This window comes from Danio rerio, chromosome 10 (assembly GCF_052040795.2).
Source record: "Danio rerio strain M-AB ecotype USA chromosome 10, GRCz13ab, whole genome shotgun sequence".
NCBI classification, from domain to species: Eukaryota; Metazoa; Chordata; class Actinopteri; order Cypriniformes; family Danionidae; genus Danio; species Danio rerio.
The window spans coordinates 10836802-10859822 of record NC_141030.1 but is presented as its reverse complement, the minus strand read 5'-3'; the positions used below and the strand labels follow the sequence as shown (position 1 = coordinate 10859822).

The window sequence follows — 23021 nt, the reverse complement described above, 5'->3', positions numbered from 1 at the left end:
GGGCCTCAGAGAGCTCTTTGGGGGGTATCGTCATTTATTTTACATTTTTAAAACAGTGGACAATCAGGAGAACGATCATATTGCCTTCACTTTATTCCCTGGCTGGCCCAAAAATGGACAAACTTTTTCATCCTCAACAAAAAAAAAGTCTCACTGATTAACCTTCAGCATCTAATACTAATGACCCAAGCATACTGGACCCAGGTGAGGAAGCTCCAAAGATTTCGGGTCGCAGTGCTAGCAATACTGGAAATACTAAATGCAGGAAATACCAACATAGTTACCTGATAGTTTTATTGATAGTTAGATAGTTTCCCTATGGTTTTATACCATTTTTTTTAAGCAAAGAGCCCACAGTGCATTATCTTGCTATCAATTGCATGAGGCCGAATTAATAAGACATTTGCAGATGACTCATCCCCAATACCAAAACAAATCCAGAGCATTTTTTGAGCACATGGCAAAAGAATTGACACACACCCAAAATTAGATAAGGGACATCACAGCTACTGATAAGAAACTTTTAAAAAATTGGCAACCAATTGGCAGCTAATATATGGCCAATGTAAAGGCTAAAGGCTTAAATCTTTCAGTTACAAATGGCCTACTGTTGTTTTGATTTTATATTTTACATTAGGCTATTATTTTAGCATAAACATATTTAGATGTAGTAATAAACATACTGCTTGTTTGAAAACATCATTTTTGTCATCCTTATTGCAAACTTATATGAGTGACAATATCATTAAATGTACTTTTTCGCCTGAGGCAAAACCACTGCTGTAGGACACAACACTATAAAATGTTTTATATAAATAAAGCAAACATAAGTTTCCTCATACAATGTCAGTTTATTTTTTTTAACAAGGACAATGCTCATTAATTAACAGTAAAATTGTAAATAAGCCAGAATTAGCCACAAGGGCTAATTTTCATCTGTTGCCCCCTGCCAGATTAAAAAAGGCAACCTTTGAATCAATGGAAACAAGTCAAAACACAACTGAATTTTGGGAACAACAAAGCCAAAGATAAAAAAAACATAAAAAAATAAAATAAAACAAACATAACAGCATAATAATCCAAGACAAATGTGTATATATATATATATATATATATATATATATATATATATATATATATATATATATATATATATATATATATATAAATAAAACAACTGCTGTTGTTAATTTATATGGGTTTTTAAATAAACGTATATGTTTTAATGTGATTCTAGCTTGATTTTGGATTGATTTCATTGTTTTCTGGCCTGTTTTCTTTGTGCTCTGGCTTGATTACTTGTGTTTTGAATTATGTTTGCTTTTTACATTTTGTTGTACAGTGCACTACTGGGCCACCATAGAAAGTAGTTGTGGTGACTGTGGGTTTTTGGGAGATGGCAGTATTGATAGGGATTCTCACCTGGAGCTTTGTTGACATCAGCTGTAAACAGCCAATCAGCAGCCTTCTTTGCATCCGGACCAGACAGATAAAATTTACCGAAGTAGGACATATCAAACACAGCTACAGCATTCCTACATGTTAAACATTCATCTCGAATCTAGGATTAAACAAAAGAACACAAAATGCTTATAAACTTATTTCAAAACAAAACACAAAAAAACAAACATTAGAATAAGAACGTAACATAAAACATAAATGAAAAGACAAAGTAAAACATACACAAACACAACAAAATGTGACAACACAACAACAAAATGAATAGCAAAGTATAAGACACAAAAACTCTAGAGCAAACAAAAACAAAACAAAAATCTAACAACAAAAACACACAAAACATAAACATAAAAAACTAAAACAAATGTGACTGCATTATAAGCAAAGACGAATAACATAAAAAGCAAAATAAAAAAACTAAGAAAAACAAAACAAACAACAAAAAACAAAAAAACAAACAAAAAAAAAAAAACACAAAATGAATAGCAAACTATAAAACATTAAAACTCTAAAGCAGGCATGTCCAAACTTGATCCTGGATGGCCGGTGACCTGCAAAGTACAACCCCAATCCGACACACCTGGGCTAGCTAATCAAGCTCTTACAAGGCTTTCTAGAAACATCTTTGCAGGTGTGTTGAGGCAAGTTGGAGCTAAAATCTGCAGGCCAACGGCCCTTCAGGACAGAGTTTGGACAGCCCTGCTCTAAAGCAAACAAAACCACAAACAAAAAAACTAATAACAAAAAAACACATAACAAAAACATAAAAAACTAAAAGAAATTTAACATGCTTAAGAGAAGACAAAAAACCTAAAAAGCAAAACAAAACAAATAACAAAACAAAAAAACAAACAAAACAAAAGACAAAAACAAAATTAATAGCAAACTATAAAACACAAATACTCTAAAGCAAACAAAATGATGAAAAAAACTAATAACAAAAAACAAAACAAAAACATTAAAAAACTAAAACAAACATAACAGCATAATAAGCAAAGACAAAAAAACATTAAAAGCACAACAAAACAAAAAACAAAACAAAAAACAAATAACAAAACAAAACCAACAAAAACAAACAAAAACAAAAAATTAATAGCAAACTATAAAACACAAAAACAAAAGTAAACAAAGTAAACAAAACAAACTAAAAAAACTAATAACAAAAACACAAAACAAAAAAACATATAAAACTAAATCAAATGTAACAGCATAATAAGCAAAGACAATAAAGCAAAAACACAATTGGAAAACAAACAAAAAAAAACTAAATAAAAAACAAATAAAACAAATAACAATACGTACACAAAAGGAACAGGAAACAAAGTGAGAACTTCATTAACAGTAAATGCCACAAATACATTTCACACACATATACAGTGTTTGCTCACCACATCATGATGTGGAGGAAAGTCAAAGGTGTACTCTTTGCTTAGTATCCTGCTGTATTTGTAAACCGTGTTCTTGGGAACATTATATGCACCATAGTAATCATAATCTAGAACCTGAGGAAAAGTACAAAGAAAACACAAGTTTAACAGACACATCAATAAACCGTCAGCTGATAATGAAGTGGATTTTCTGTCATAATTAATATAAAGAGTTATTAATTTCCACTGCTGAAGTAAGGGTACATATTCGTGTGTGTGTGTGTGAATACATTTTGGAGGTTTACAAGGACAAATTTGTATAATGACTTGGATATGACCCAAGTATAACAAAGTTGAGGTGGTTTATGAGAACATTATACCCAACAAAGCCTTTTCACATTCAGAATTTGCCACACGTTTCCTGTAAGGGTTGGGCTAGTGGTTGGGTAAGGTCATATATTAAGCTTTTTTTACAGTATAAAATATTTTGCCAATAGAGTCCTTATAAACCACTGAAACAAGTGTGTTTTTTTGTTGAAATCTCACCGGAGCAGCTCCATCTCGGTTGAACCATCCAGGTCTCTCCCAGCCATGTCTCTCCTGAAACACACAGCCGTGTTCCTGTAGCACCTGTTAAACAACCCACACCAAACATCAGGTCAATAACAAACATCAATCACTGCAACAAAATCATAATCAGGTCTTAACAAACTTAGATTAGTTCACCCAAAATAAAAAACTTGTCATGAATTACTTTTTAAAACACCTTCTGAGCAAAAATTATATTTTAGATGAAATCAAGGAGCTCTCATCCTCCATAGACAGTAATGGAAGCCCAGAGTAGGAACCAAAAACATTGTTAAAACGACTCGTATGACTTTAGTCGTTCAATTGAATCATATGAATCTACATGTAGTACACTTTTGTGTGCCCCCCCCCCCCAAAAAAATAAATAAATAAAATCAGCTTTGTCCGCCTATGTCTTCTGCGCCATATCAAGGTGCATGTTTAAACTAATGAGTAGTGTAAACTCTAAGAGCACTACATTGTATGGTCTATAATAAATGTGCACCCTCGTCTGACACAGGAAAGAAGACATAGATAAAAAAGTAGTTTTTACAGATTATTCGGTGCACAAAGTGTTCTTTGAGTTTTGTATGAGTACAGTTGAAGTAACATGGACTTTGAACATCTCAGGACCATTGTTGTATATGGAGGATGAAAGAGCTCTCGCATTTCATCTAAAATATTTTCAGTTGTCTTCAGAAGAAGACTAAAGATCTCAGGGGCTTGGAACAACATGAGGGTGGGTAATTCATAAGACATTTGTGCATAAACTAGTTCTTTAAAGGGCTCCTGGGTTACCCCTTTTTCCAGATTTAATAGAAGTCTTTTGTGTTCCCAGAATGTCTCTGTAAAGTTTTAGCTCAAAACCATAAGATTATTTATTATAGCTTTCTGAAGTTTCTGTTTTAAAGCTCGTTACAGCTTGTTGCTGTGTTTTGGTAATGTGCCTTTAAGGCTATTCCTCCCCACCCACTGTTCTCCTTTCCCTGTCAGCGTACCTCAATTGCTGCCTCAGACTACAGACAGATATAATGGAAGATCTCATGTAAAGTTTATGAGAAATACTACAGTAAGAACTTTATCAATGAGTATTTGACCTACAGTATTTGTTGTTGAGTTGCAACGATGAGTCAGACACAAATTCGTTAAAACACACACACACGCACACGAGCGCGCGCACGCACACACACACACACACACACACACACGCACACAAGCGCGCACACACACACACACACAAGCGCGCACACGCACACACACACACACACACACACACACACACACACACACACACACACACACACACACACACACACACACACACACACACACACAGCATGCGTTTTGCTTTGATTTAACGTCCACAAACCGGGATTGAAGCGTCTTCTTTTATAACTGTTCTGACTCGCGGCTGTGCTGATGAAGTAAAGCTGAAGTAAACAATTGAACTTCATTACACACATGCAGTGTTTTAAAACACTTTAAACTTTAAAACTCACTCTTGATAACGTTTGAAGATGATTGATGATCCTAGCAAACTAAACAGATCTTTTATTCCCGGTTGCTTTGCGCAAGTCCTGACTTGTTGATATGATTATATGCATTACTACAGAGACATGTTAATACACAGCTGTCAATCAATTAGGTGGACACTCCTACGTCGTTGCGGTCTGAAAACCGATCCAATTGGTCCAGCATTGTGTTTATATCACCCCAATATTATGGTCTATATACTACACCTACACATATTTCTGTTTAAACAGCTTGAAAAGTTTTTTTGAAAAAGATTTTTCACCATCCTGTAGGTGCCCTTTAAGACAGACTTTTTTAGGTCCCCCATGCTGCATCACCAATGAAAATCTAATATTTCATTCATCTGATTTCATTCAACGTTTTGTTTCAAATTCTGCTTATTTGTCAAGTGAGATGGTGCAGTCTAAATGCTGAATATGCAAAGGTTATATTAAATACTGTATATAAAGACTGATGTCAACAATATTGATTCTCCTCGTGTCAATTTAGATCACTGTTCCTTTAAAACAGCCAAAAGTCACTTTGAAAAAGCTTAACTGGCAGAGAAAAAAAACAGGATCAAATACTAAGAATGTATGATGTTTTAATTGTGTTAATCGAGTTTTTTTAAATGTTAAACAGCAAGTGTGTATGTGTGTGTGCGTTTACATAAAAATTCATTACATAACATCAATATTTGGCCTGAAGGAACAAAAACATCCATTTGAGCTCTGGCAATAATAGATTTACCACTTTAATCAGAAACCCACTGACATTCAAAATATAAGGCTGAAACATCAAAATGCATCATTTTGGCTAGTCTACATCATATGCATTTTGAAAACTATACTAAATCTCAAATAAATCATAATAAATCTTTATTAATTTAAATAAATTTGCAACAATTTCAAAAAATATTTTTCACTTTGTCATTTTAGGGTATTGTGTGTAGAATGGTAAAGAAATTTTGTGTAATCCATTTTAGAATAAAGCTGTAACATTAAAAAATGTGGAAAAAGTGAAGCTCTATGAATACTTTCCGTATACACTGTATGCCTTTGGAAAACTTTGCATTTCGTTTGAAAAAGCTTCACAATTTGTTTGTCAAATCCTGGGGCAGCTTCATTTCTTACTTGAATATAACAGGACAAAATGCATAAATAGAACCTGACTTTATGTTTTTTTATGTTTAATTTTATTTATGGTTTATTTGTGGCACTTTGGGTGGGAGGTTTGGGGCATGTATAGGCCAGTATGTGTGGGGATGAAATATCTATTAAATTACAGAATAACAATGGTTGTTGTGCCTATGAATATTTCCTAATGAAATGGTATTTGACTTGTCATCCTTTTCTTGTCCCTCCTTGTAAGCAGCTTTGAGAAAGTGTACATTGTGTAAGGCACTCTAAAATTAAAGGTGACTAGTTTTACTTATGAATCCATTTGTTTTGGTGTGCTTTCTTACAACACGTCCCATAATGATCACATTTTAGGTCAGTAGATGGTCTTTAGTAACTATTCGTCCACATTAGTGTTTACATTACTAAACTTTCAAGGTGGTAAAATGTGGGCAAGTTACAAACTTTTCAGACCCCATTTACATGAATGTTTTGCATCATCCCTTTGTGATCAGAATTAACTTCCCCTGAAACCAGTTTTAGATGTGCTATCCTTCCCTCGTGATTTCATTTCCCACCCGCTCAAAATAACCCGTCACGATTTCTCAAGCTATTCTTGAGCTCTAAAACCAAAAAAAAGCAATCGTCCCCCCACACAACACCACATTTTCACATCTCAGGCCATAGAAACACGGCTTGCCAGACAATTTGCCATCCTCCACCAAGGGTTTCTGAAGTTCCCACATTATTCTCATGGAGTAAAGTATGAGCTGACGATCTCTCCATGAGTCACGCGCAGCGGCTCGTCTTATCCGGCATGAAACAGGCTATTATTTATTGTTTTTGATAATGATAATGCTGGTGTTCTTTTACAGGCCCAAGCTAAAAATATGATTTGCAGGAATTAAATCAGCCGCTGTTGCCATGCCAATGAGCCACTCGGGTACATGTTGTCCAGGCTGTTACTTAACAGAGGAATTTTTAGAAATATGTGTCAAAATACACACACACTTAGGTAGATGTTGAGGAGGAATGGAAAGTTTCTAAAAGGGAAGAGGACCTGTCAAGGTTTGCTCAACAGCTATCTTGAGCCTATCATGTGCTGTTGGTAACAGAAAGCTAGAATTTAAGGAAAAGCTCACCTATAAATGAAAATTCTGTCATGGATTACTCATCCTCATACGGTACAGAATCGCCAGTAGATAACAAAATGCACAAAAAGTACTTAAAAACTGTCAAATCCTTCACAGAGGGCTACGTTGTATTAAAAAAATATATATATTTAAAATGTAGTTATTCTGTGTGATATTCATTGCAATATGAAACAATTGTGAATTTTCTCAAAAATTATGTAATTGGGTGGTTTTATTAAACAATAAAATAACTTGATGAAAATTCAAATTTTATTTTATGTCATCTTTTCAACTCTTTGGGAAAAGCTTTTTCTCGTTCTATTTTTACAATTGCAAAGTCTAAAGCTCATGGTGTAAAAGCATTAGGGTGTGTCCGAATCCGCTTTTGCAATTTTAAGAATGGAAAAATACAATTTACACCAGGGTGCATTGTCTAACAGGGTTGTGCTTATTGTCTTAATGAGTAATGGGTGCGTTTTGAGCATATCATGCATTAAACCATTTATAGTCTCATCTGTCATGCCCTTTAAGAGCCAGCCATGGCACATTTGCTATTTACATGGCAGATTCTGTAAGTGGAAAAACTGAACGCTTCACTAGCGAGAAAATAGTTAAACAGACCATCTGCAAGAGGGCAAAGAAGCGACCTGCATTCGAATTTCCAGCAAAGGAATAAACGAAAAATAATAAAGTGTGGTCAAAAAAACAGATATGTCCGAACACACGTCCTGTTCTTATACCCTATATAGTTATGCATACGTTTCAAAAAGCAGACAGGTGGACCAATCTAAACTTGTTTCACATGTAAAGATATTTGTGTATTGATGTACATCCTGTGTATATTAAGCAATGTCTAAGCATTTGGACCAGCATAGGTGCATAACTAATGCGCTCTGCGCTGGACTTTAGACCAGCTTTTAGTTGGTCAACTGCGCTGACTATTTCAGTTCACACAGCTCCTTTGTAGACCAGCACACCAATGAGTTCACAAAATGGCTCAAATTGATTTGCTATTTAAACGTGGCACAAAATTGGATTTTAATGTTATTAAAATTAATGTTGCACTGGTCTGAAAATATAGCAACAAACACATCTTGTCTTCAATTTGACTATAAAATATTTAAATTGTGACTAGTGAATAAAATATATAATCAAAAAAGAAAATTTTAACAATTCGCTTCTGAACAAAATCATCCCAGGCATACTAGAAGTAATTGTAATGTAAAATGAGAATTAATGCAAATTTATCTCAGAAGTGTTTGTAGAGGGTGTGGATTAAAGCTAAAAATGTTTTAATAATGTTCAGTTTCTTGCACAAAATGATCATACGTGTATGATGAGGAGTCACAAGTATTCATTTTGTTTTACCTGTACATCTAGAACATACATGTTGCATGTATGTTTTTCTTCCTTTTCTTATTTTGGTGAACGATCCCTCTAATTATATTGCAGTCTTCTTAATTAGTAATTGCATTAAGTCATTACAAATGTTTTATAGCATTACATAGCATTTTTCACAAGCTCCTGCGTGTACGTTCAGTAAATCCACTTATATGGCAAAAAATAGGTTCTCTGCATTGCCTTTTAAGTGAAATAACTGAACAAAAATATTGGAGGCTGAGGAGAAATGCTAATTCTAAGATAAAATTTGGCATCATCTCATTTTGATGGTCTGTTTGTTGAATTTAAGTTACATTGTATCTACATGTCAACTAATTCTCATTACATTATAAGTAGACTAGGGTTTGGGTTAGTGTAAGATGACGTACTAGCAAAGTTTCTTATAGTCAGTTAAAAGTCTGTTGAAGGAGCAGTATCAACAGATATTAAGCAGACATTCTACTAATACTCAAATGAGAAGTAATTGCATTGTAGTTGCATGTAAGTTTTAGTCAACAAAACGTGCAATATAGACCATTAAAATAAAGTGTTAATGAAAATGTCAGATGGCACGTAGAGATTTTTGCATCTGAACTCTTTAATTAATTTGTAGATTGCAATTTATGAGTGAGTTCTGTTTATATAAACTTTCAGATTGCAATATATGGGACCTTGATGTCAGGGTTCTGCCACTCTGGTCGTGTAAATTCTTGTTTTGGTGGCAGAGCTCTGACACTACCTATGTCTGGTCCTGTTTCTGTCTCTGTGTGCGCGCGCGCCGTCCCTCAGACGCGTGCGCTCTTGTACTCGTTTGTGTTTTCGTCTGTCAGCAGCGTGGTGTTTCATTCCCAGCGTCTCAGTCTTGTTGGTTTCGGTTTTGGTCGGCGCTGAGATAAAGCATGCACGCTGCGTGTGTGAGCGCACGGTGAGTGTTTTCATTCATCGTGTGCTTGTGTCTTGCGTCTTTTGTCAAAGCACGTGGCTCGGTGTTTACATTGTGGTCACGTGCTTTTGTCGTGTGCTTCAGTGTTGTGTTATGTGAGCGCATGGCTTGTATTGTCTCTCTGTGTCATGCGCTCTCCCGTCTATTGTCTAGTCCCTCCCTCCTTGTTTACTCATTATTAGTTTGTCATGTTCACCTGTGTGTCAATTTACTTTTTGCTTTATAATCCCCCTCATGTTTTCAGTCCTTTGCCAGTTCGTCGTCGATAGTTTCCTGTCTTGTTGTGTCCAGCCCTGTCTTGTCCTGCCAGTCCTGCCAGTCCATTCAAGTTTGTTTGTTCGTTTATTTGTTTTATTAGAGTTTTCCCCCTCAGGGTTGTTTGTTTTGCCTTTTTGTTTTTATTTTATTTGTTAATAAACACCCATTATTTGCTGCACCTGAGTCCTCGCTCCTTTTTCCCCTCTCTGAACGTGACACTTGATCTCTGCTTCGACAACTTATTTGAATTGAAAAATGTTCAGTTCTACAGAAAAAAATCAAACATATTGTAAAAAGTGTTTTAAATAACAGCTATAGGACTGCATTTGAACAGAAATCGTCTGTAGTTTGTAATTTATGGGTGTTTTTTGTTTAATTAATCTTTCAAATTGTATTTTGATATCCTGATCTCTGCTCTGACAATGTTTCTATGTAGTTTAAAACAAAAGTGGTATTCACTAACATTTCAAGTCATTTAAAGTAATACATGGTCTTGACTGGTCATGTAAAACAGTGCAGAAAGAACAGATAATGAGCTGCCAGTACTTTTTTACATAACTAAACACATTGGTTTTTAATGAGACAGAATAAATGATGACAAATGTTCTAGCACACAAAGTAATCCTCATCATTTTGACACGTTGACATAAACGTGGGGTGAGGACTTAAGTTCTGAGATTAGATGAAAGACAGTTAAGTATTTTCTTTATGTTTTAGTATCAATCTCGCACTTAGCCGGATTAGCTCAGGAAGATGTCCAAGTTGGAAAGCGCTGAAAAATTCAGGAGGAAAGTCTAATTTATAATCATCTAGCGGAGGCTCGGTGGTTTAAATGAACACAGAGTGTTATTATTGCTAGCTATCTATATTTCAGTGGGCTATTATTCACAAGGATGAAGGCTTCACGCCTGGAGCCTCGCCAGAACAAAGCAGTATTTTTGGAAACACTTAAACATCGTCTTTTTAGCAGTAGCTTAGCAACAAGTCTTTTTTTTTTTTTGAGCGTCTGCACAGATGCTGGCAGTCGAGCACTGGCTAATACATCCACACTCAACACTTCTGGCTAGCTGAGGGAAAGCTGAGGTAACAGGTTGTAAAAATTTGTCAATTTAAATGGTGATTAATGTTGAAAGAGATGACGCTTTGATGTAATTAATGCAATTTGTTCTGGGATCAGGCCAGTGGAAAGTTTTTAGCCTCAGAACAAGTGATTTTAAAGTGACAAAGATAGGCATCGAGAGTGAGTGAGAAAGAGGAGAGGAAAAGATGAAGACACATTTATTTGACATTAGTGCGGCACTTCATTATTCTCTTGATGAAGCTAATTAGGATGACTGCAAAAGCAGCGCTAACAGCAAAAAAAAGGCCTCGTGTCTAACGTGTTCTGGTCATATTTCAGCATAAAATCAATAAGAATTAAGGACCATTTTCTTTATAGGGTGATTTTTTTTTTACCTTAAATTTGTTGAAAACTGGATGTACATAACTGGAAATAATTGTGGGGTATTTTTTAATATATATACAAAACAGAAGCTAACACTGTTGTTATGTATTAATTCTGCTCTTTTACTTATTTTTGGGAAGTGTTCTGTATATTTGTTCTCTCTGCAAGAAGCAGCTAATTGCTCCTTGGCTTGGTCCTGCCCCAATTGATGCCACACCTTGCCTAGTCAGATGACTGACTACACACACACACACACACACACACACACACACACACACACACACACACACACACACACACACGCACACACGCACACACACGCACGCACACACGCACGTATAATGGTAATTTTTTTTTGTCCTGTCTTACTCTTCTGCAATTTTAATTAATTCTGCATTTGGAGGGTGTTAATGTCAAGCCCTGATTTTAATGGTTTGCAATGCGCAATGGCAAAAGAGCAGCAACTATTACTATGACAGACTATGATCAACAACATAGCCCAATCTTTCACTCTATAGAGCATAGGTCTCAAACTCGATTCCTGGAGGGCGGCAGCTCTGCACAGTTTTACTCCAAGCCCGATCAAACACAGTTTATGCAACGAATCAACGTGTTCAAGACTGTTTTGATCCCCTCATTTATTTGGATCAGCTGTGCTTGAATAAGGTTGGAGCAAAACTGTGCAAAGCAGCGGCCCTCCAGGAATGAGTTTGAGACCATTGCTGTAGAGCATGAAATGCACTGCACTGACAGAACATTTCTATGTAGTATACTTGTTCCTGCTGCTTTCAATAGGGCTGATGTGCTGATTGATATTTTATATCAATAAAATGTGGTTATTGTATTAGCTTGTGTTTTGTAAAAATCTGTATAATTTGAAAGTTAAGTGTTAAAAAGATCTACAAAATTACTATATTTTATTAAATAAAATAACAATGAATTCAAAGCATTTTTCAGTTTCAGTTTTTGGCCAAGAGCCTTCCGAATTTTTATTCCTTATGTATATTAAATGCTATCTGTTAATACTGGAAAGTAAAGTGAGGACTTCAGCCAATGCTTCATCAGGGAACAAAGCGAAAGTTCTGAAAGTAAGAGAAGTGCTGAACCTGATGGAAGGGGTCTTTCCTCATGTTTCGGCTTGCCAAAGGCTCATCAAACGGGAAAACTACTGAATAGTTTTTGGCATAGGACTCGTGACTTCTCTCTCTGATCCAACGGTTGTTGTTGGTCAGCGAATGGTGGAAGCGCCTGAGATAGAGACAAAAGCAGATGAAATGACAGTATGAAAAATTGGCAGATGAAAAGTCTGAAGGCTCATTCAGGAATGTACAGGACAGTACAGGTTCGCTGCCCTCCGTGATTGTGCCTGACCTTCATAATACCTCTATCTGACATTCTGAGCTGCTGTCATGACGATCCTTTCACAGACGCGACCAAAACCTGTGACTATTAAAGCCCAGTGCAGTGTTTGTAAAGTATTTTTCCTTTTCAAATTGACTACCCTTTTGTTATGTTAGGGATGAAAACATCCACGAAATTAAACTTCTGTAAAAATGCGTCAGATAAATATTTTTTTCACATTTGTTTGCAGAAATCTGTTAATCAACCTCAGTCCTGATCAAAACTACTAAATGTTTTTAAAAATTACAGGATTTTTCTCTTTAATTGCTAAATTCACAAATGATATAGCTGACTTGATAATATATATATATATATATATATATATATATATATATATATATATATACAGTAGGTGAGAGTTCAAAGTGGCTATTAAGGCCGCAGCATGTACCGCCGCCGTTTGAAATAGGTGCCGCTGTGTTTTTAGTGTATGACCGCAGTTTGTGAATGAGCCGCCAGGGAGTGCAAAGGGACGGGATGCGAACGGACAGAAATAGCCCATACAGCAGCTACTGTGTTTGTAAATGATATTAAACAATAAGTCAAAGCATTATAATTCCTTCATTAATCGTTTAAAATTTGTTAACACGCTTTATTGTAAACTTTTTAAGTGCAAAGAGGATTAGTTTTGAAAAATAGTATTGAAGAAGTAAAAGACAAACAAAATGAAAGCACAAACATTTAGTACAAATAAGTAGTCTTAAATAAATAAATAAATAAAGCAGCCTAAATATAGAAAGATGTTCAGTGTTTGCTATTTTGATAGGACTAAGACAAGACATTTTCATTTATGTTTTATTTCTGTTTTTATTTCCATTTTCGTTGTTGGTTATATTTTACTATCTCATTTATGTCTCAACAATTGTACATAATAATAAACGAATAATAAAAATAAATGAATAATGAAAATAGGCCTAAATAAATTATTTATTTAAAGACATTGCCGTACAGTACGGTCAGCAGCATGGTCTAAAGAGCTTAAGTTGAATGCTGCTTCATCAAAAGAAAAAATAAATGGACCTACCTTAAGCAGATCACTAAAAGTATAATAAAAATATAATAAAAATATTTTTGCCGCAGGACATAAATTAAGTCTCGCAGGTTTATTTTTAATAATTTAGTTTCAGTTCAGTTCAGTTTTTTTTTTTTTTCAAAACGTCAATGTTCTCCTTTAAAGTAGCTATAACTGTTGTTTTGTTTTTTTGTTTTTTTACTTAATGGCTCAGTATGTTTTGTATTTTAACTTCATATTCAGTCACCTTGCATATGTGTGTGAAATATAATGCCGCATAACCGCGGAAAAAGAAGAAAAAGCTGTCAAAGGTTAGAGCTAATTGATGAAAATAAGCTGTATTAAAATACAGCATTTATGTTAATACAGGCAGAATGTGAACAAACTCAAGGCTAAGATATGCGCTTGCCTTTTAATGCATTTAAAAATATTTGCGGCCTTTTTTTAGGCTACAGGCTACTATGGTGTATAATCATGTTTTTTTTTTCTTTTTTTTGTATGGTAAAGGACAATGCACATTATGTTATTGATGTAAACTTAGGCTAAAACTTACCATTGATAAACGTGACCTACCTCAAGCAGATCACTTAAAGTGTAATAAAAATAATGTATATATATATTCTTAATAAACTTCACAGCCACAAATATAAAAAACACAACTTGTATTAAAACGAGGATTAGAAAGAATACGAGTCTTGTTATATAATTTAAATTTTGATTCCAATTTCTGCAAGCACATTTTTTCACTCGCTACTCTGCCAGAACTTTCGCCGCCGGAGAGCACCTCAATAATGTAAACATTTGTTTAAAGATGGAGAGCAAGATGTGCCGAGTGGCAACATGTGAAGAACGAAAAAAAAAAGAATAAATATCAGCGCACAGTAGTTGCTTTCTAGATTTATTTTAAGCCTATATTCAGCTGTTTTAATCTTGCAATTCTGATAACCATTAGAGATAATGTCTGTTTTTATAAACTTGTCTGTCATTTATTTCTCATTTGCTACTTATTTTATTAATTTGTTGATGTTAATATACTACGTAGTCTTGTATATGCATATCTAAAATCCTTTGGCATTCAAATTTGCTTGAAAGAGAGAAAGAATCGGATTTTACCTGTCAGAGCACATTGCATATTCTTTTTTTGAAATAACATTTATTTAACAAATATTTTAGCACATCGAAAGTAATTAAATTACCTGTCTTTTGATGATTGAAAAGGCAAAGCTGAATATCTGTGGTTAAAGTGCCACCCAGCGGTCAAATGCTGCTGGCGCATCAAGTACCGCCGTCGCCGCAGTAAGAATGGCGGCACGAGGAACACATTGAAGTAGTAACATCTGTATATATATATATATATATATATATATATATATATATATATATATATATATATACACGTTTTTCAACATAAAAGAATTTAACTGTGGACTGAATTAAAAAAAAAAAACTTTTAATCACAGTCTTGGACATGTAAATGATTAGTAACATCATTGGCTTTTTATGCATTGTTTTTGTGCAGCATAAGAATTTTAAAAAATTTCTCTAATTTACTGTTTTTGCTCTATTGACTTCTATTATAACCACATTTTTAATTGCGATACCATGACACCATTTAATTATGCAATTTTGATTGTTTTTGATTTAATTGGATTTCAAAGCATTTTTACAAAACGTATCAAAATAAGATGTCACCAAAAATCGATCTGCTAGCTGAAACACAGAAAAAGTTATGGAGACTTAAAATAAGACTTAAAATCACCCCAGAGTGGATGAAAACATCCCTAACAGTACATTAGAGTAAAATTGCCTAGGTTGCATAATGTTGACTGTATAATAAAAAGAATTTAAATTGCAACTAAAACTCCAATACTAATATTTAATTATAGAATATATATTTATGACTTAATTTCTTCTTTCATTTATTCATTCTCTTTTTGGCTTAGTCCCTTAGTTAATCTGTGGTCACCACAGTGGAATGAACCTAACTTATCCAGCATATGTTACGCAGCGGATGCCCTTCCAGCTGCAACCCATCACTGGGAAACATCCATACACACTCATTCACACACATACACTACAGACAATTTAGCTTACCCAATTCACCTGTACCACATGTCTTTGGACTTGCGGGGGAAACCGGAGCACCTGGAGGAATCTTACATGAACACAGGAAGAACATGCAAACTCAACACAGAAACGCCAACTGACCCTGCCGGGGCTCGAACCAGCGACCTTCGTGCTGTGAGGCGACAGAACCACTACTGCACCACCGTGCCGCCGACTTAATTTCTTCCTTTTCAAAAGTTAAACCATAAAGCTTTTAAAATAAAGAATAAAAAAGTTCTACAGTAAAATTTAAAAAATTAAGAAATAATAGTACTTTTAACAGTAAATTAACAGTATCATAAGTATTATCTAGAGTAAATTTTATTAAATTTATAGTAAATTTATAGTAAAGTAATTTATTTTTCAACATTTTGTTACATTTATACATTTTTTCTGGACACTCAAATCGGTTAATGATACAAAACACTATAGATTAAGGGGGGATTTTTTATTCACCTCCAAAATATTGAAATATAAAAAAATACAACTCTATTGTAAAATAAATAAATAATTTACTGAGCATTTTGGAAAGATATAATCATTTCATTATAAAATGTACAACTGTACAAACAACTATGCAAACACAAATCCCTCATGCTAGTACTCTGAATTTATTTCACTGACTGTCAAAAGAATTGCTCCTAATTTTTTAAAGTTGAATCATTTTAATTTATCTATTCATCTCAAATTACATCATTCAAACTGATTAAAATATCAAGTTAAACTTTTTATAACAAAAAAAATGTTGTTTAATTTATTAAATTAAGTTAAAGCAACAAACAAATATTTGTTGTCCTGACTATTTAACATTCCATTTTTTTTACAGTGGAACAGCTGTTTTCCAAGTGCTTCTCATGACAAGTTTGAAAAGATGGCTGGCACGATCCATTCCCAAACACACAAATGTGAGCAGTCGAAACAAACACAACTCCGCAACTCTTTCAGAAATGTCTTTGACTCACTCAACTGCAAATAATCATTTGTGTCAGATCCAATAAAAAATATTAAAATTCCCATTTTCAGATTGCTCCATCTAAATGTCAGTAAATTAATACCACATTTGCTCTTAATAAACGTACCTGATATCATATCCATACATGTCTTTCTCTGGACGGCCGTGAATGATCCAGTGAGCCAGCTCTTTTCCACATCCTCCCCCTAACATCATACCTGCCAATCAAATCACATAGCAAACGTCAGTCAACTTTATCCCAAAATCAGTCAAACTAGCGTACAAACCCTAAACACCCCACCACAGCGTTTAACAGGCAACAAGGCACCTCTGACTGACAGCTGCCAATCAATTCATCCTCACTCTCTGTCAGACTGTATCAATCTTAAACCAACAGGAGGAAAATAATGAACGTAAGAGGTGAAAAAAAAAATTCAAGGACTTAAGAAGGACATTGTGAAGTTAGAGAAGTATTAAGGGTTGAGTGAATGGAATGGGCGACAGGATGTTGGATTGTAAGAGTCATACCAAAGCGCCCATAGAGATGTTGGTGTGTCTCTAAAGGCTTTTTGGCTCATTAGCTGGCTGATGACTTCATTAGCATAAGCCAGCAAGCACAGAGGCGCTGAGTAAAGGCCAGCTTGAATCCATGCAGAGTCACTGCTTTATCTCTTACACACACCACTTCCCACATGCGGTTTCTGGAGATCACATCACATAGCAAAGAAATGCTAAGATGTGCTTTAAGAACTGCTTTTTAAAAAAAAAAAAAAAAGAGAGACTACAATAAAGGGCCTGATGTAGAGAAAAAAGTAAGAAAACGATTTATAAAGACTTATTTTATTTTTAGAAAAAAATTAAATCATTGTAGCAAAATTTAAGAAATTGTGAATAAACCATACTAGGAAAATAAAAAATACCCTTTATTCTAATAATAATTACAGTGTAAACCGGTTAAATGGGTGGTAACGAAAATGTTAAATACATATAAGTTATAGTGAATAGTTAAAGAGCCCATATTATAGGTTTTTGAAAATTCCCCTCCATGTAGTGTGTAACACAGCTCTAAGTGAAGTGAAGTATCCAGCTAAGGCTTAAATCTGTTTGCATACAGTGTTTAAAACTGTTGATTCATCTATAAAAGAGTCGACTCATAGTGCTTCAAACGAGTCGCCTTGATACCGATTCATTAGGTGTTTCGCCATGACGTACGAACGAAACCAAGTTATTCACGTGCACGCGCAAACCCGGGAGATTTCAAACCTGAGGCCCCGCCCTCTGACGCAGAAACCCAGACACACACACACACACACACCCACAAACACACACACACACAAACATGCCGGTCGATTGAAGTCACACTGCAGATGGATATATTGAGTCTCTACCCAAAGATGAAACCTCAGCATTTTAGCCAAGCAGTTGGAAACTACTGGAAACTTCTGGAAACTACATGCTACAAAGAATACTTCATCAGCGTTTGTTAAAGGAAGGATCAGTAAAGAGTAACTTACTGATGGACGTCAGGATGGATTTTTCTTCCTCCATTTCTCAAGTGTAAGTACGTGCGATTAAAGTTGCCTCGTTGACTCTAGCTTGCAAATGTATTTAGTTGTGATTTGTTACTTGTAACCGCGTGTAGCTACTGTATCAGGTTAACTGGCTATGCTATATTCTCTTATCGCGTGCAAAGTCACGTTAAAAACGCGACACGTGCTGCTTTGTTAACGGAGCTCCGTGGACGAGGAGTAGTGTGTGTGTGTCTGTGTGTGCGCGCGCTGTCGTCCGGAGGTGTGTGTGTGTGTGTGTGTGTGTGTGTGTGTGTGTGTGTGTGTGTATGTGTGTGCGCGCGCGCGCAGGGTTAAGTGCGTGTGTGTGTGTCTGTGTGTGTGCAATATGTGTGTGTGTTTCTGTGAAAAGAGCAGAGTGAGAAGCTAGGAGATCTCTTCAACTGTGTTTGGAGTTTTTGCTCAGTATGAACTGTGATTACTTTTATATTGCTGATTAGCTGTTTGGCATTTCACTCTCTGACTGAAGGCAGTCGACCAATCGCAACAGACTGTCATTGGTCCAATCAGCGCAGATTAGCTTCGCGCTAAGGAGGGTTTTGGGAACAAATGAATCAATGAACGATTCATACGGGAGTCGCTGGGATAATTAGGTAAAAATAAATGCAGATTATAAGACCACGAAAGTGTTTTTTGACCTTGCATGCATATTAAACTGTTGTTGGAGGCCCTTACAAGCAAGATATGACTATATTTCATGTATAATATGGGCTCTTTAACAAATATTTCTGTATTTAAATTATAAAAATATATAGTCAGACTGATTAGACTATGGAAAACCAGAGATAGGAAGTACAAATACACTATTTTCTGGTATCAGTTCTTTACTCCACTATTTACTTTTCTGACAACTTTTTACTTTTACTTCTCACATTTTTACATAAATACCTAGACTTTCTACTTCTTACATTTTGAAATCAGGCTCGTTACTCACGTTTTCATGTGTTTGGTGGCACGATCTATATTATTTCTTGTCATTGCGCAATAATACGAACGCTTTTTTGATGTAATTAGTCTATTTTCGTCATTGCTTGCCTGCATTCTGCAGTGTGCGGCTTTTTCAACCCAGGCTATCACGCACTGAACGCTATTTTATAAAGATTACTATGAGAAGGGCAAGGATGACTAAGCAGATGAGACAGAGGGAGACTGCGATTTTAACATGACTGTTGCTGCCGTTTACATGGTAATAATAAAACACATTTTGCTTGATCAGATCACCGGTAAACAAAAGAGACAGGATTGTTAGAACCCTGGTTAAGGGACAACGCTGCAACATAAAAGAACACCAGACAAATAAAAATAACTTTTATGACCCTTTGGTGTCAGGTCTCTCCATTAGTCTTTTTTTTTTTTTTTTGTCATTTTCTTTTTTTATCACCCAAAACCATGAAGCCAACTACCTCAGAGTGGACCCACAGAAAAAATTAACACTTAGGGCATCGGGCGCAATGTGGCGCAAGGTGCGACGCAATAGTTGTTTGTTAGTTTCAGCTTGGCGCAAGAGTCGTTTTGACGTTTTGCCCTACACGCTGTTTAAATAGCAAATGCATTTGAGCTCATATGTGCACCCATAGGCGTTCTGATCTAAAAAAGAAGGCATGTTGAGGCACATTGCTGGTGCGTTGCTATTTAAAGACACTATATTAGTTTGTTTTATAGACCCCAACAATGCCGGTTTAAAGTCCAGCGTAGAGCGCGTTAGTTGTGCACCTAGCTTACACACTGCTTAATGTACACAAGATGTAGAGCAATACGCAAATATCTTTAAATATACAAAAGAATTAAAATATTAAGGAAATATATAGGATATAATAAGGATATATAGGATATAAATATAAAGGATTAAAATATTACAATACATATTATTTTCTAGCCTACATAAATATAAAAACCATACTTTAATGCCTTCTTCATCTCAGGGGTTTTTTAGTTTATTCAAGACAATTTGCTTTTGTATGATGTTATTATTATTAGCAGTATTATTTATTATATGCATATTTATATTTGTTTTATTAAAAACAAGCTTAGATTTGCCCAATTGTCAGGTTTAAGACCATATGGGGCACAGCATGTGTATTTGGATATAACTCAGGTTTTTGAGCACACTTCGTTATTATTGTTTATTTATTCGTTTGCTGGAAATCAGAACTGAATTTAGAAAGTTTTGAAACAAATCTTTGCGCTTAACAAACTAAAATAATTATTTATAGGCTAATTGATGTCTTTGTGTACAAGGTTTCCCTATCCACGAGAGCGAAAGTGAAAGTTAATAATGAGGAAGCTTATCTCTCATTCTCATGCTGTAGATGCTCTGTTTAACTGTTTTCTTGCTAGTGAAATGCTCAGTTTTTCCACCTACAAAGTCTGTTGTGTAAATAGCAACTAAAACATGCAAAACATTTTTAACATGAGTATCTGCACTACTACTTGAGTAATGGGTTTGTGTACTTTTGCCCTTTCTGTGGAAAACAATGCTTCCATACGAACTTTCAATATTTGTAGCACTTCAAGTATCTATTCAAACAAATGGCCACAGGGCCGGCCCGTGGCATAGGCAGTATAGGCAAATGCTAAGGGCGATATACATCCAGGGGGCGCCAGAAATGAGCGGGGATAAGTTGGTTTTGTTTTTAATATTCCTGACACACATTCAGTGATAGATGGCAATACCTCAAAAACCTCTTACCCTAAAAAGATCTAAAGTGTGTTTCTTACAAGAATACAAAGCTTGTTATGTTTCACAGCTGTCTTTTTCTTTTTTTTTCCTCGCTCGATATTAAGAGCACTGCTCCGTTTAGCCTGGGATATGCGTTTAGCCGGGAGAGCTGAGCTCGCACGGAGTGGAGCTCTCCGTAAGGGACCGTCGGAAAAGTGCTTCTTTTTTTTTTGTTTTTTTTTTGCTCTATTCTGCTTGTTTTATTTTAAACACAACTAATTTTCTCTTAAATGAGCACAACAGTTACTAAAGTAGTCGAATGCTTCATTCATTCATTCATTATAGATCTGTGAATTCTTACATTAACACCTCTGTTATCAAACAAAACACAATGAGAGATTCATTTGCTGCTCTTCACTAAATAGCAAATACAATTAAAAGTTAAATAGATTTTATAGCTTTATTTAATTTCTGTATAGGCCATTGATTTTAATAGGTTAAACCTTTTATTTTATTGTCAATATTTTCAATTGTTTGCTATGTATTCTATCATTTGAAGCTATTTGTTGTCCCATATTTTAACATCCCAATGTTGATAGATATGACATAGCACTATAGCTATTTAATGATTAGCAATGTTATCTGTTAGTTTTACGTCAGCTAATGTTACGGAAGGGCATAGATGTTTTGGAAAATAGCAATATTAATGTAACTACCCCATCATTCCTTCCTTAAGCAAATGTGTAAATATTAGATCTATTCAGCAATAATGTTAATTGCATTGGCATATTTATCTGACATTTTCCCAGCTTGTAGTAGTCCCTCAAAAAGCTGTCTTTTTGAGCTGTCTTTTGACATTACACTAGCAGTGGAATTTACTGCGATGTGACAGGGCGCCACCTGAAATCTTGCCTAGGTTGCCAAATTGGTTAGGGCCGGGCCTGCATGGCCATTTTCAAGTGTTTAATGTAGTTATATTTAAAAAAGTCAATTTATAAGCACCTTATTCATTTATTCATTTATTTTCTTGTCGGCTTAGTCTCTTTATTAATCTGGGGTCGCCACAGCGGAATGAACTGCTTACTTACCCAGCAAGTTTTTACGCAGCGGATGCCCTTCCAGCAGCAACCCATCTCTGGGAAACATTCACACACATTCATACACTACGGACAATTCAGCCTACCCAATTCACCTGTACCGCATGTCTTTGGACTGTGGGGGAAACCGGAGCACCCGGAGGAAACCTACGCAAATGCAGGGAGAAAATGCAAACTCCACACAGAAACGCCAACTGAGCCGAGGCTCGAACCAGCGACCCAGCGACCTTCTTGCTGTGAGGCGACAGCACTACCTACTGCGGCACTGCTTCGCCTATAAGCACCTTAAGCCCACACAAATAAAGAGCAGTTAATTCTGTCATAAAACAGCTGCTGGAGAATGCTTCAGTTCTAGAGATGCGCTTATGAAAATATTAAGATTTTAACCTGATATTGCTTGACGCTAATAGCAGGTTTGTATGAATAAATAAAAAATTTATTTTTAATTTAATGAAATATACAAGTTATGTGATTAAACAGCAAAAAGAGCGGAGAGGAAACTATATCACCAAATTTCAACCACATCTGGATATTTTTCTTTGCTGTGTCCCAATTCGCATACTTATACCACAGATTAAAAGTATGTACTTTTTTGTAAAGGAAAAATATAAACTTTTGAGTGTATAACATAGGAGTGTTCAAGCGTTGGGACATATATATATTTATTTTTTTTTAATTGTAAAAAAGCATTGGGACATACTACTTCCTTGTTAACAGACCGTTAAATTTCTTGGATTTGAGCCCTGTCAATCATCCATATTTCTTTCATATTTAATTTCCTACCCTATTAAAGAAGCAGCAGAAGGTTAATCTGCCAATGCCGGAGACTTTCATGCAAAGAAATCTCCTCGGGTTTAGGATAATTATGCTTTCAGAAAATAATGTCCAAACACGTCTTTATAGAAGCTCACATTGTTGTTGCAGATTAAATAAAACACAGGAATTGTGTTTTAAATATTTTCCAGGGAGTTAGATATTAATTAAGTCATATAAACATCTTTATCGAAGCCTCTCTACTTGATGGTTGGTCTCATGCATCCACAATG

At 35.2% G+C, this 23021-nt stretch overlaps 1 protein-coding gene across 3 annotated transcripts in view; it reads right to left on the bottom strand.

Moving 5' to 3' along the window:
* sardh (sarcosine dehydrogenase) overlaps positions 1-23021 on the bottom strand; it is a 175979-nt gene that overhangs the window by 67491 nt on the left and 85467 nt on the right. For all 3 annotated transcript variants that reach the window (XM_087269124.1, XM_087269125.1, NM_001326686.2), the window contains 5 exon segments: positions 16779-16869; positions 12287-12428; positions 3372-3455; positions 2847-2960; positions 1423-1561 (listed from right to left, as the gene is read on the bottom strand). In XM_087269124.1, coding sequence (XP_087125250.1) covers positions 1423-1561; positions 2847-2960; positions 3372-3455; positions 12287-12428; positions 16779-16869 — 570 coding nt within the window.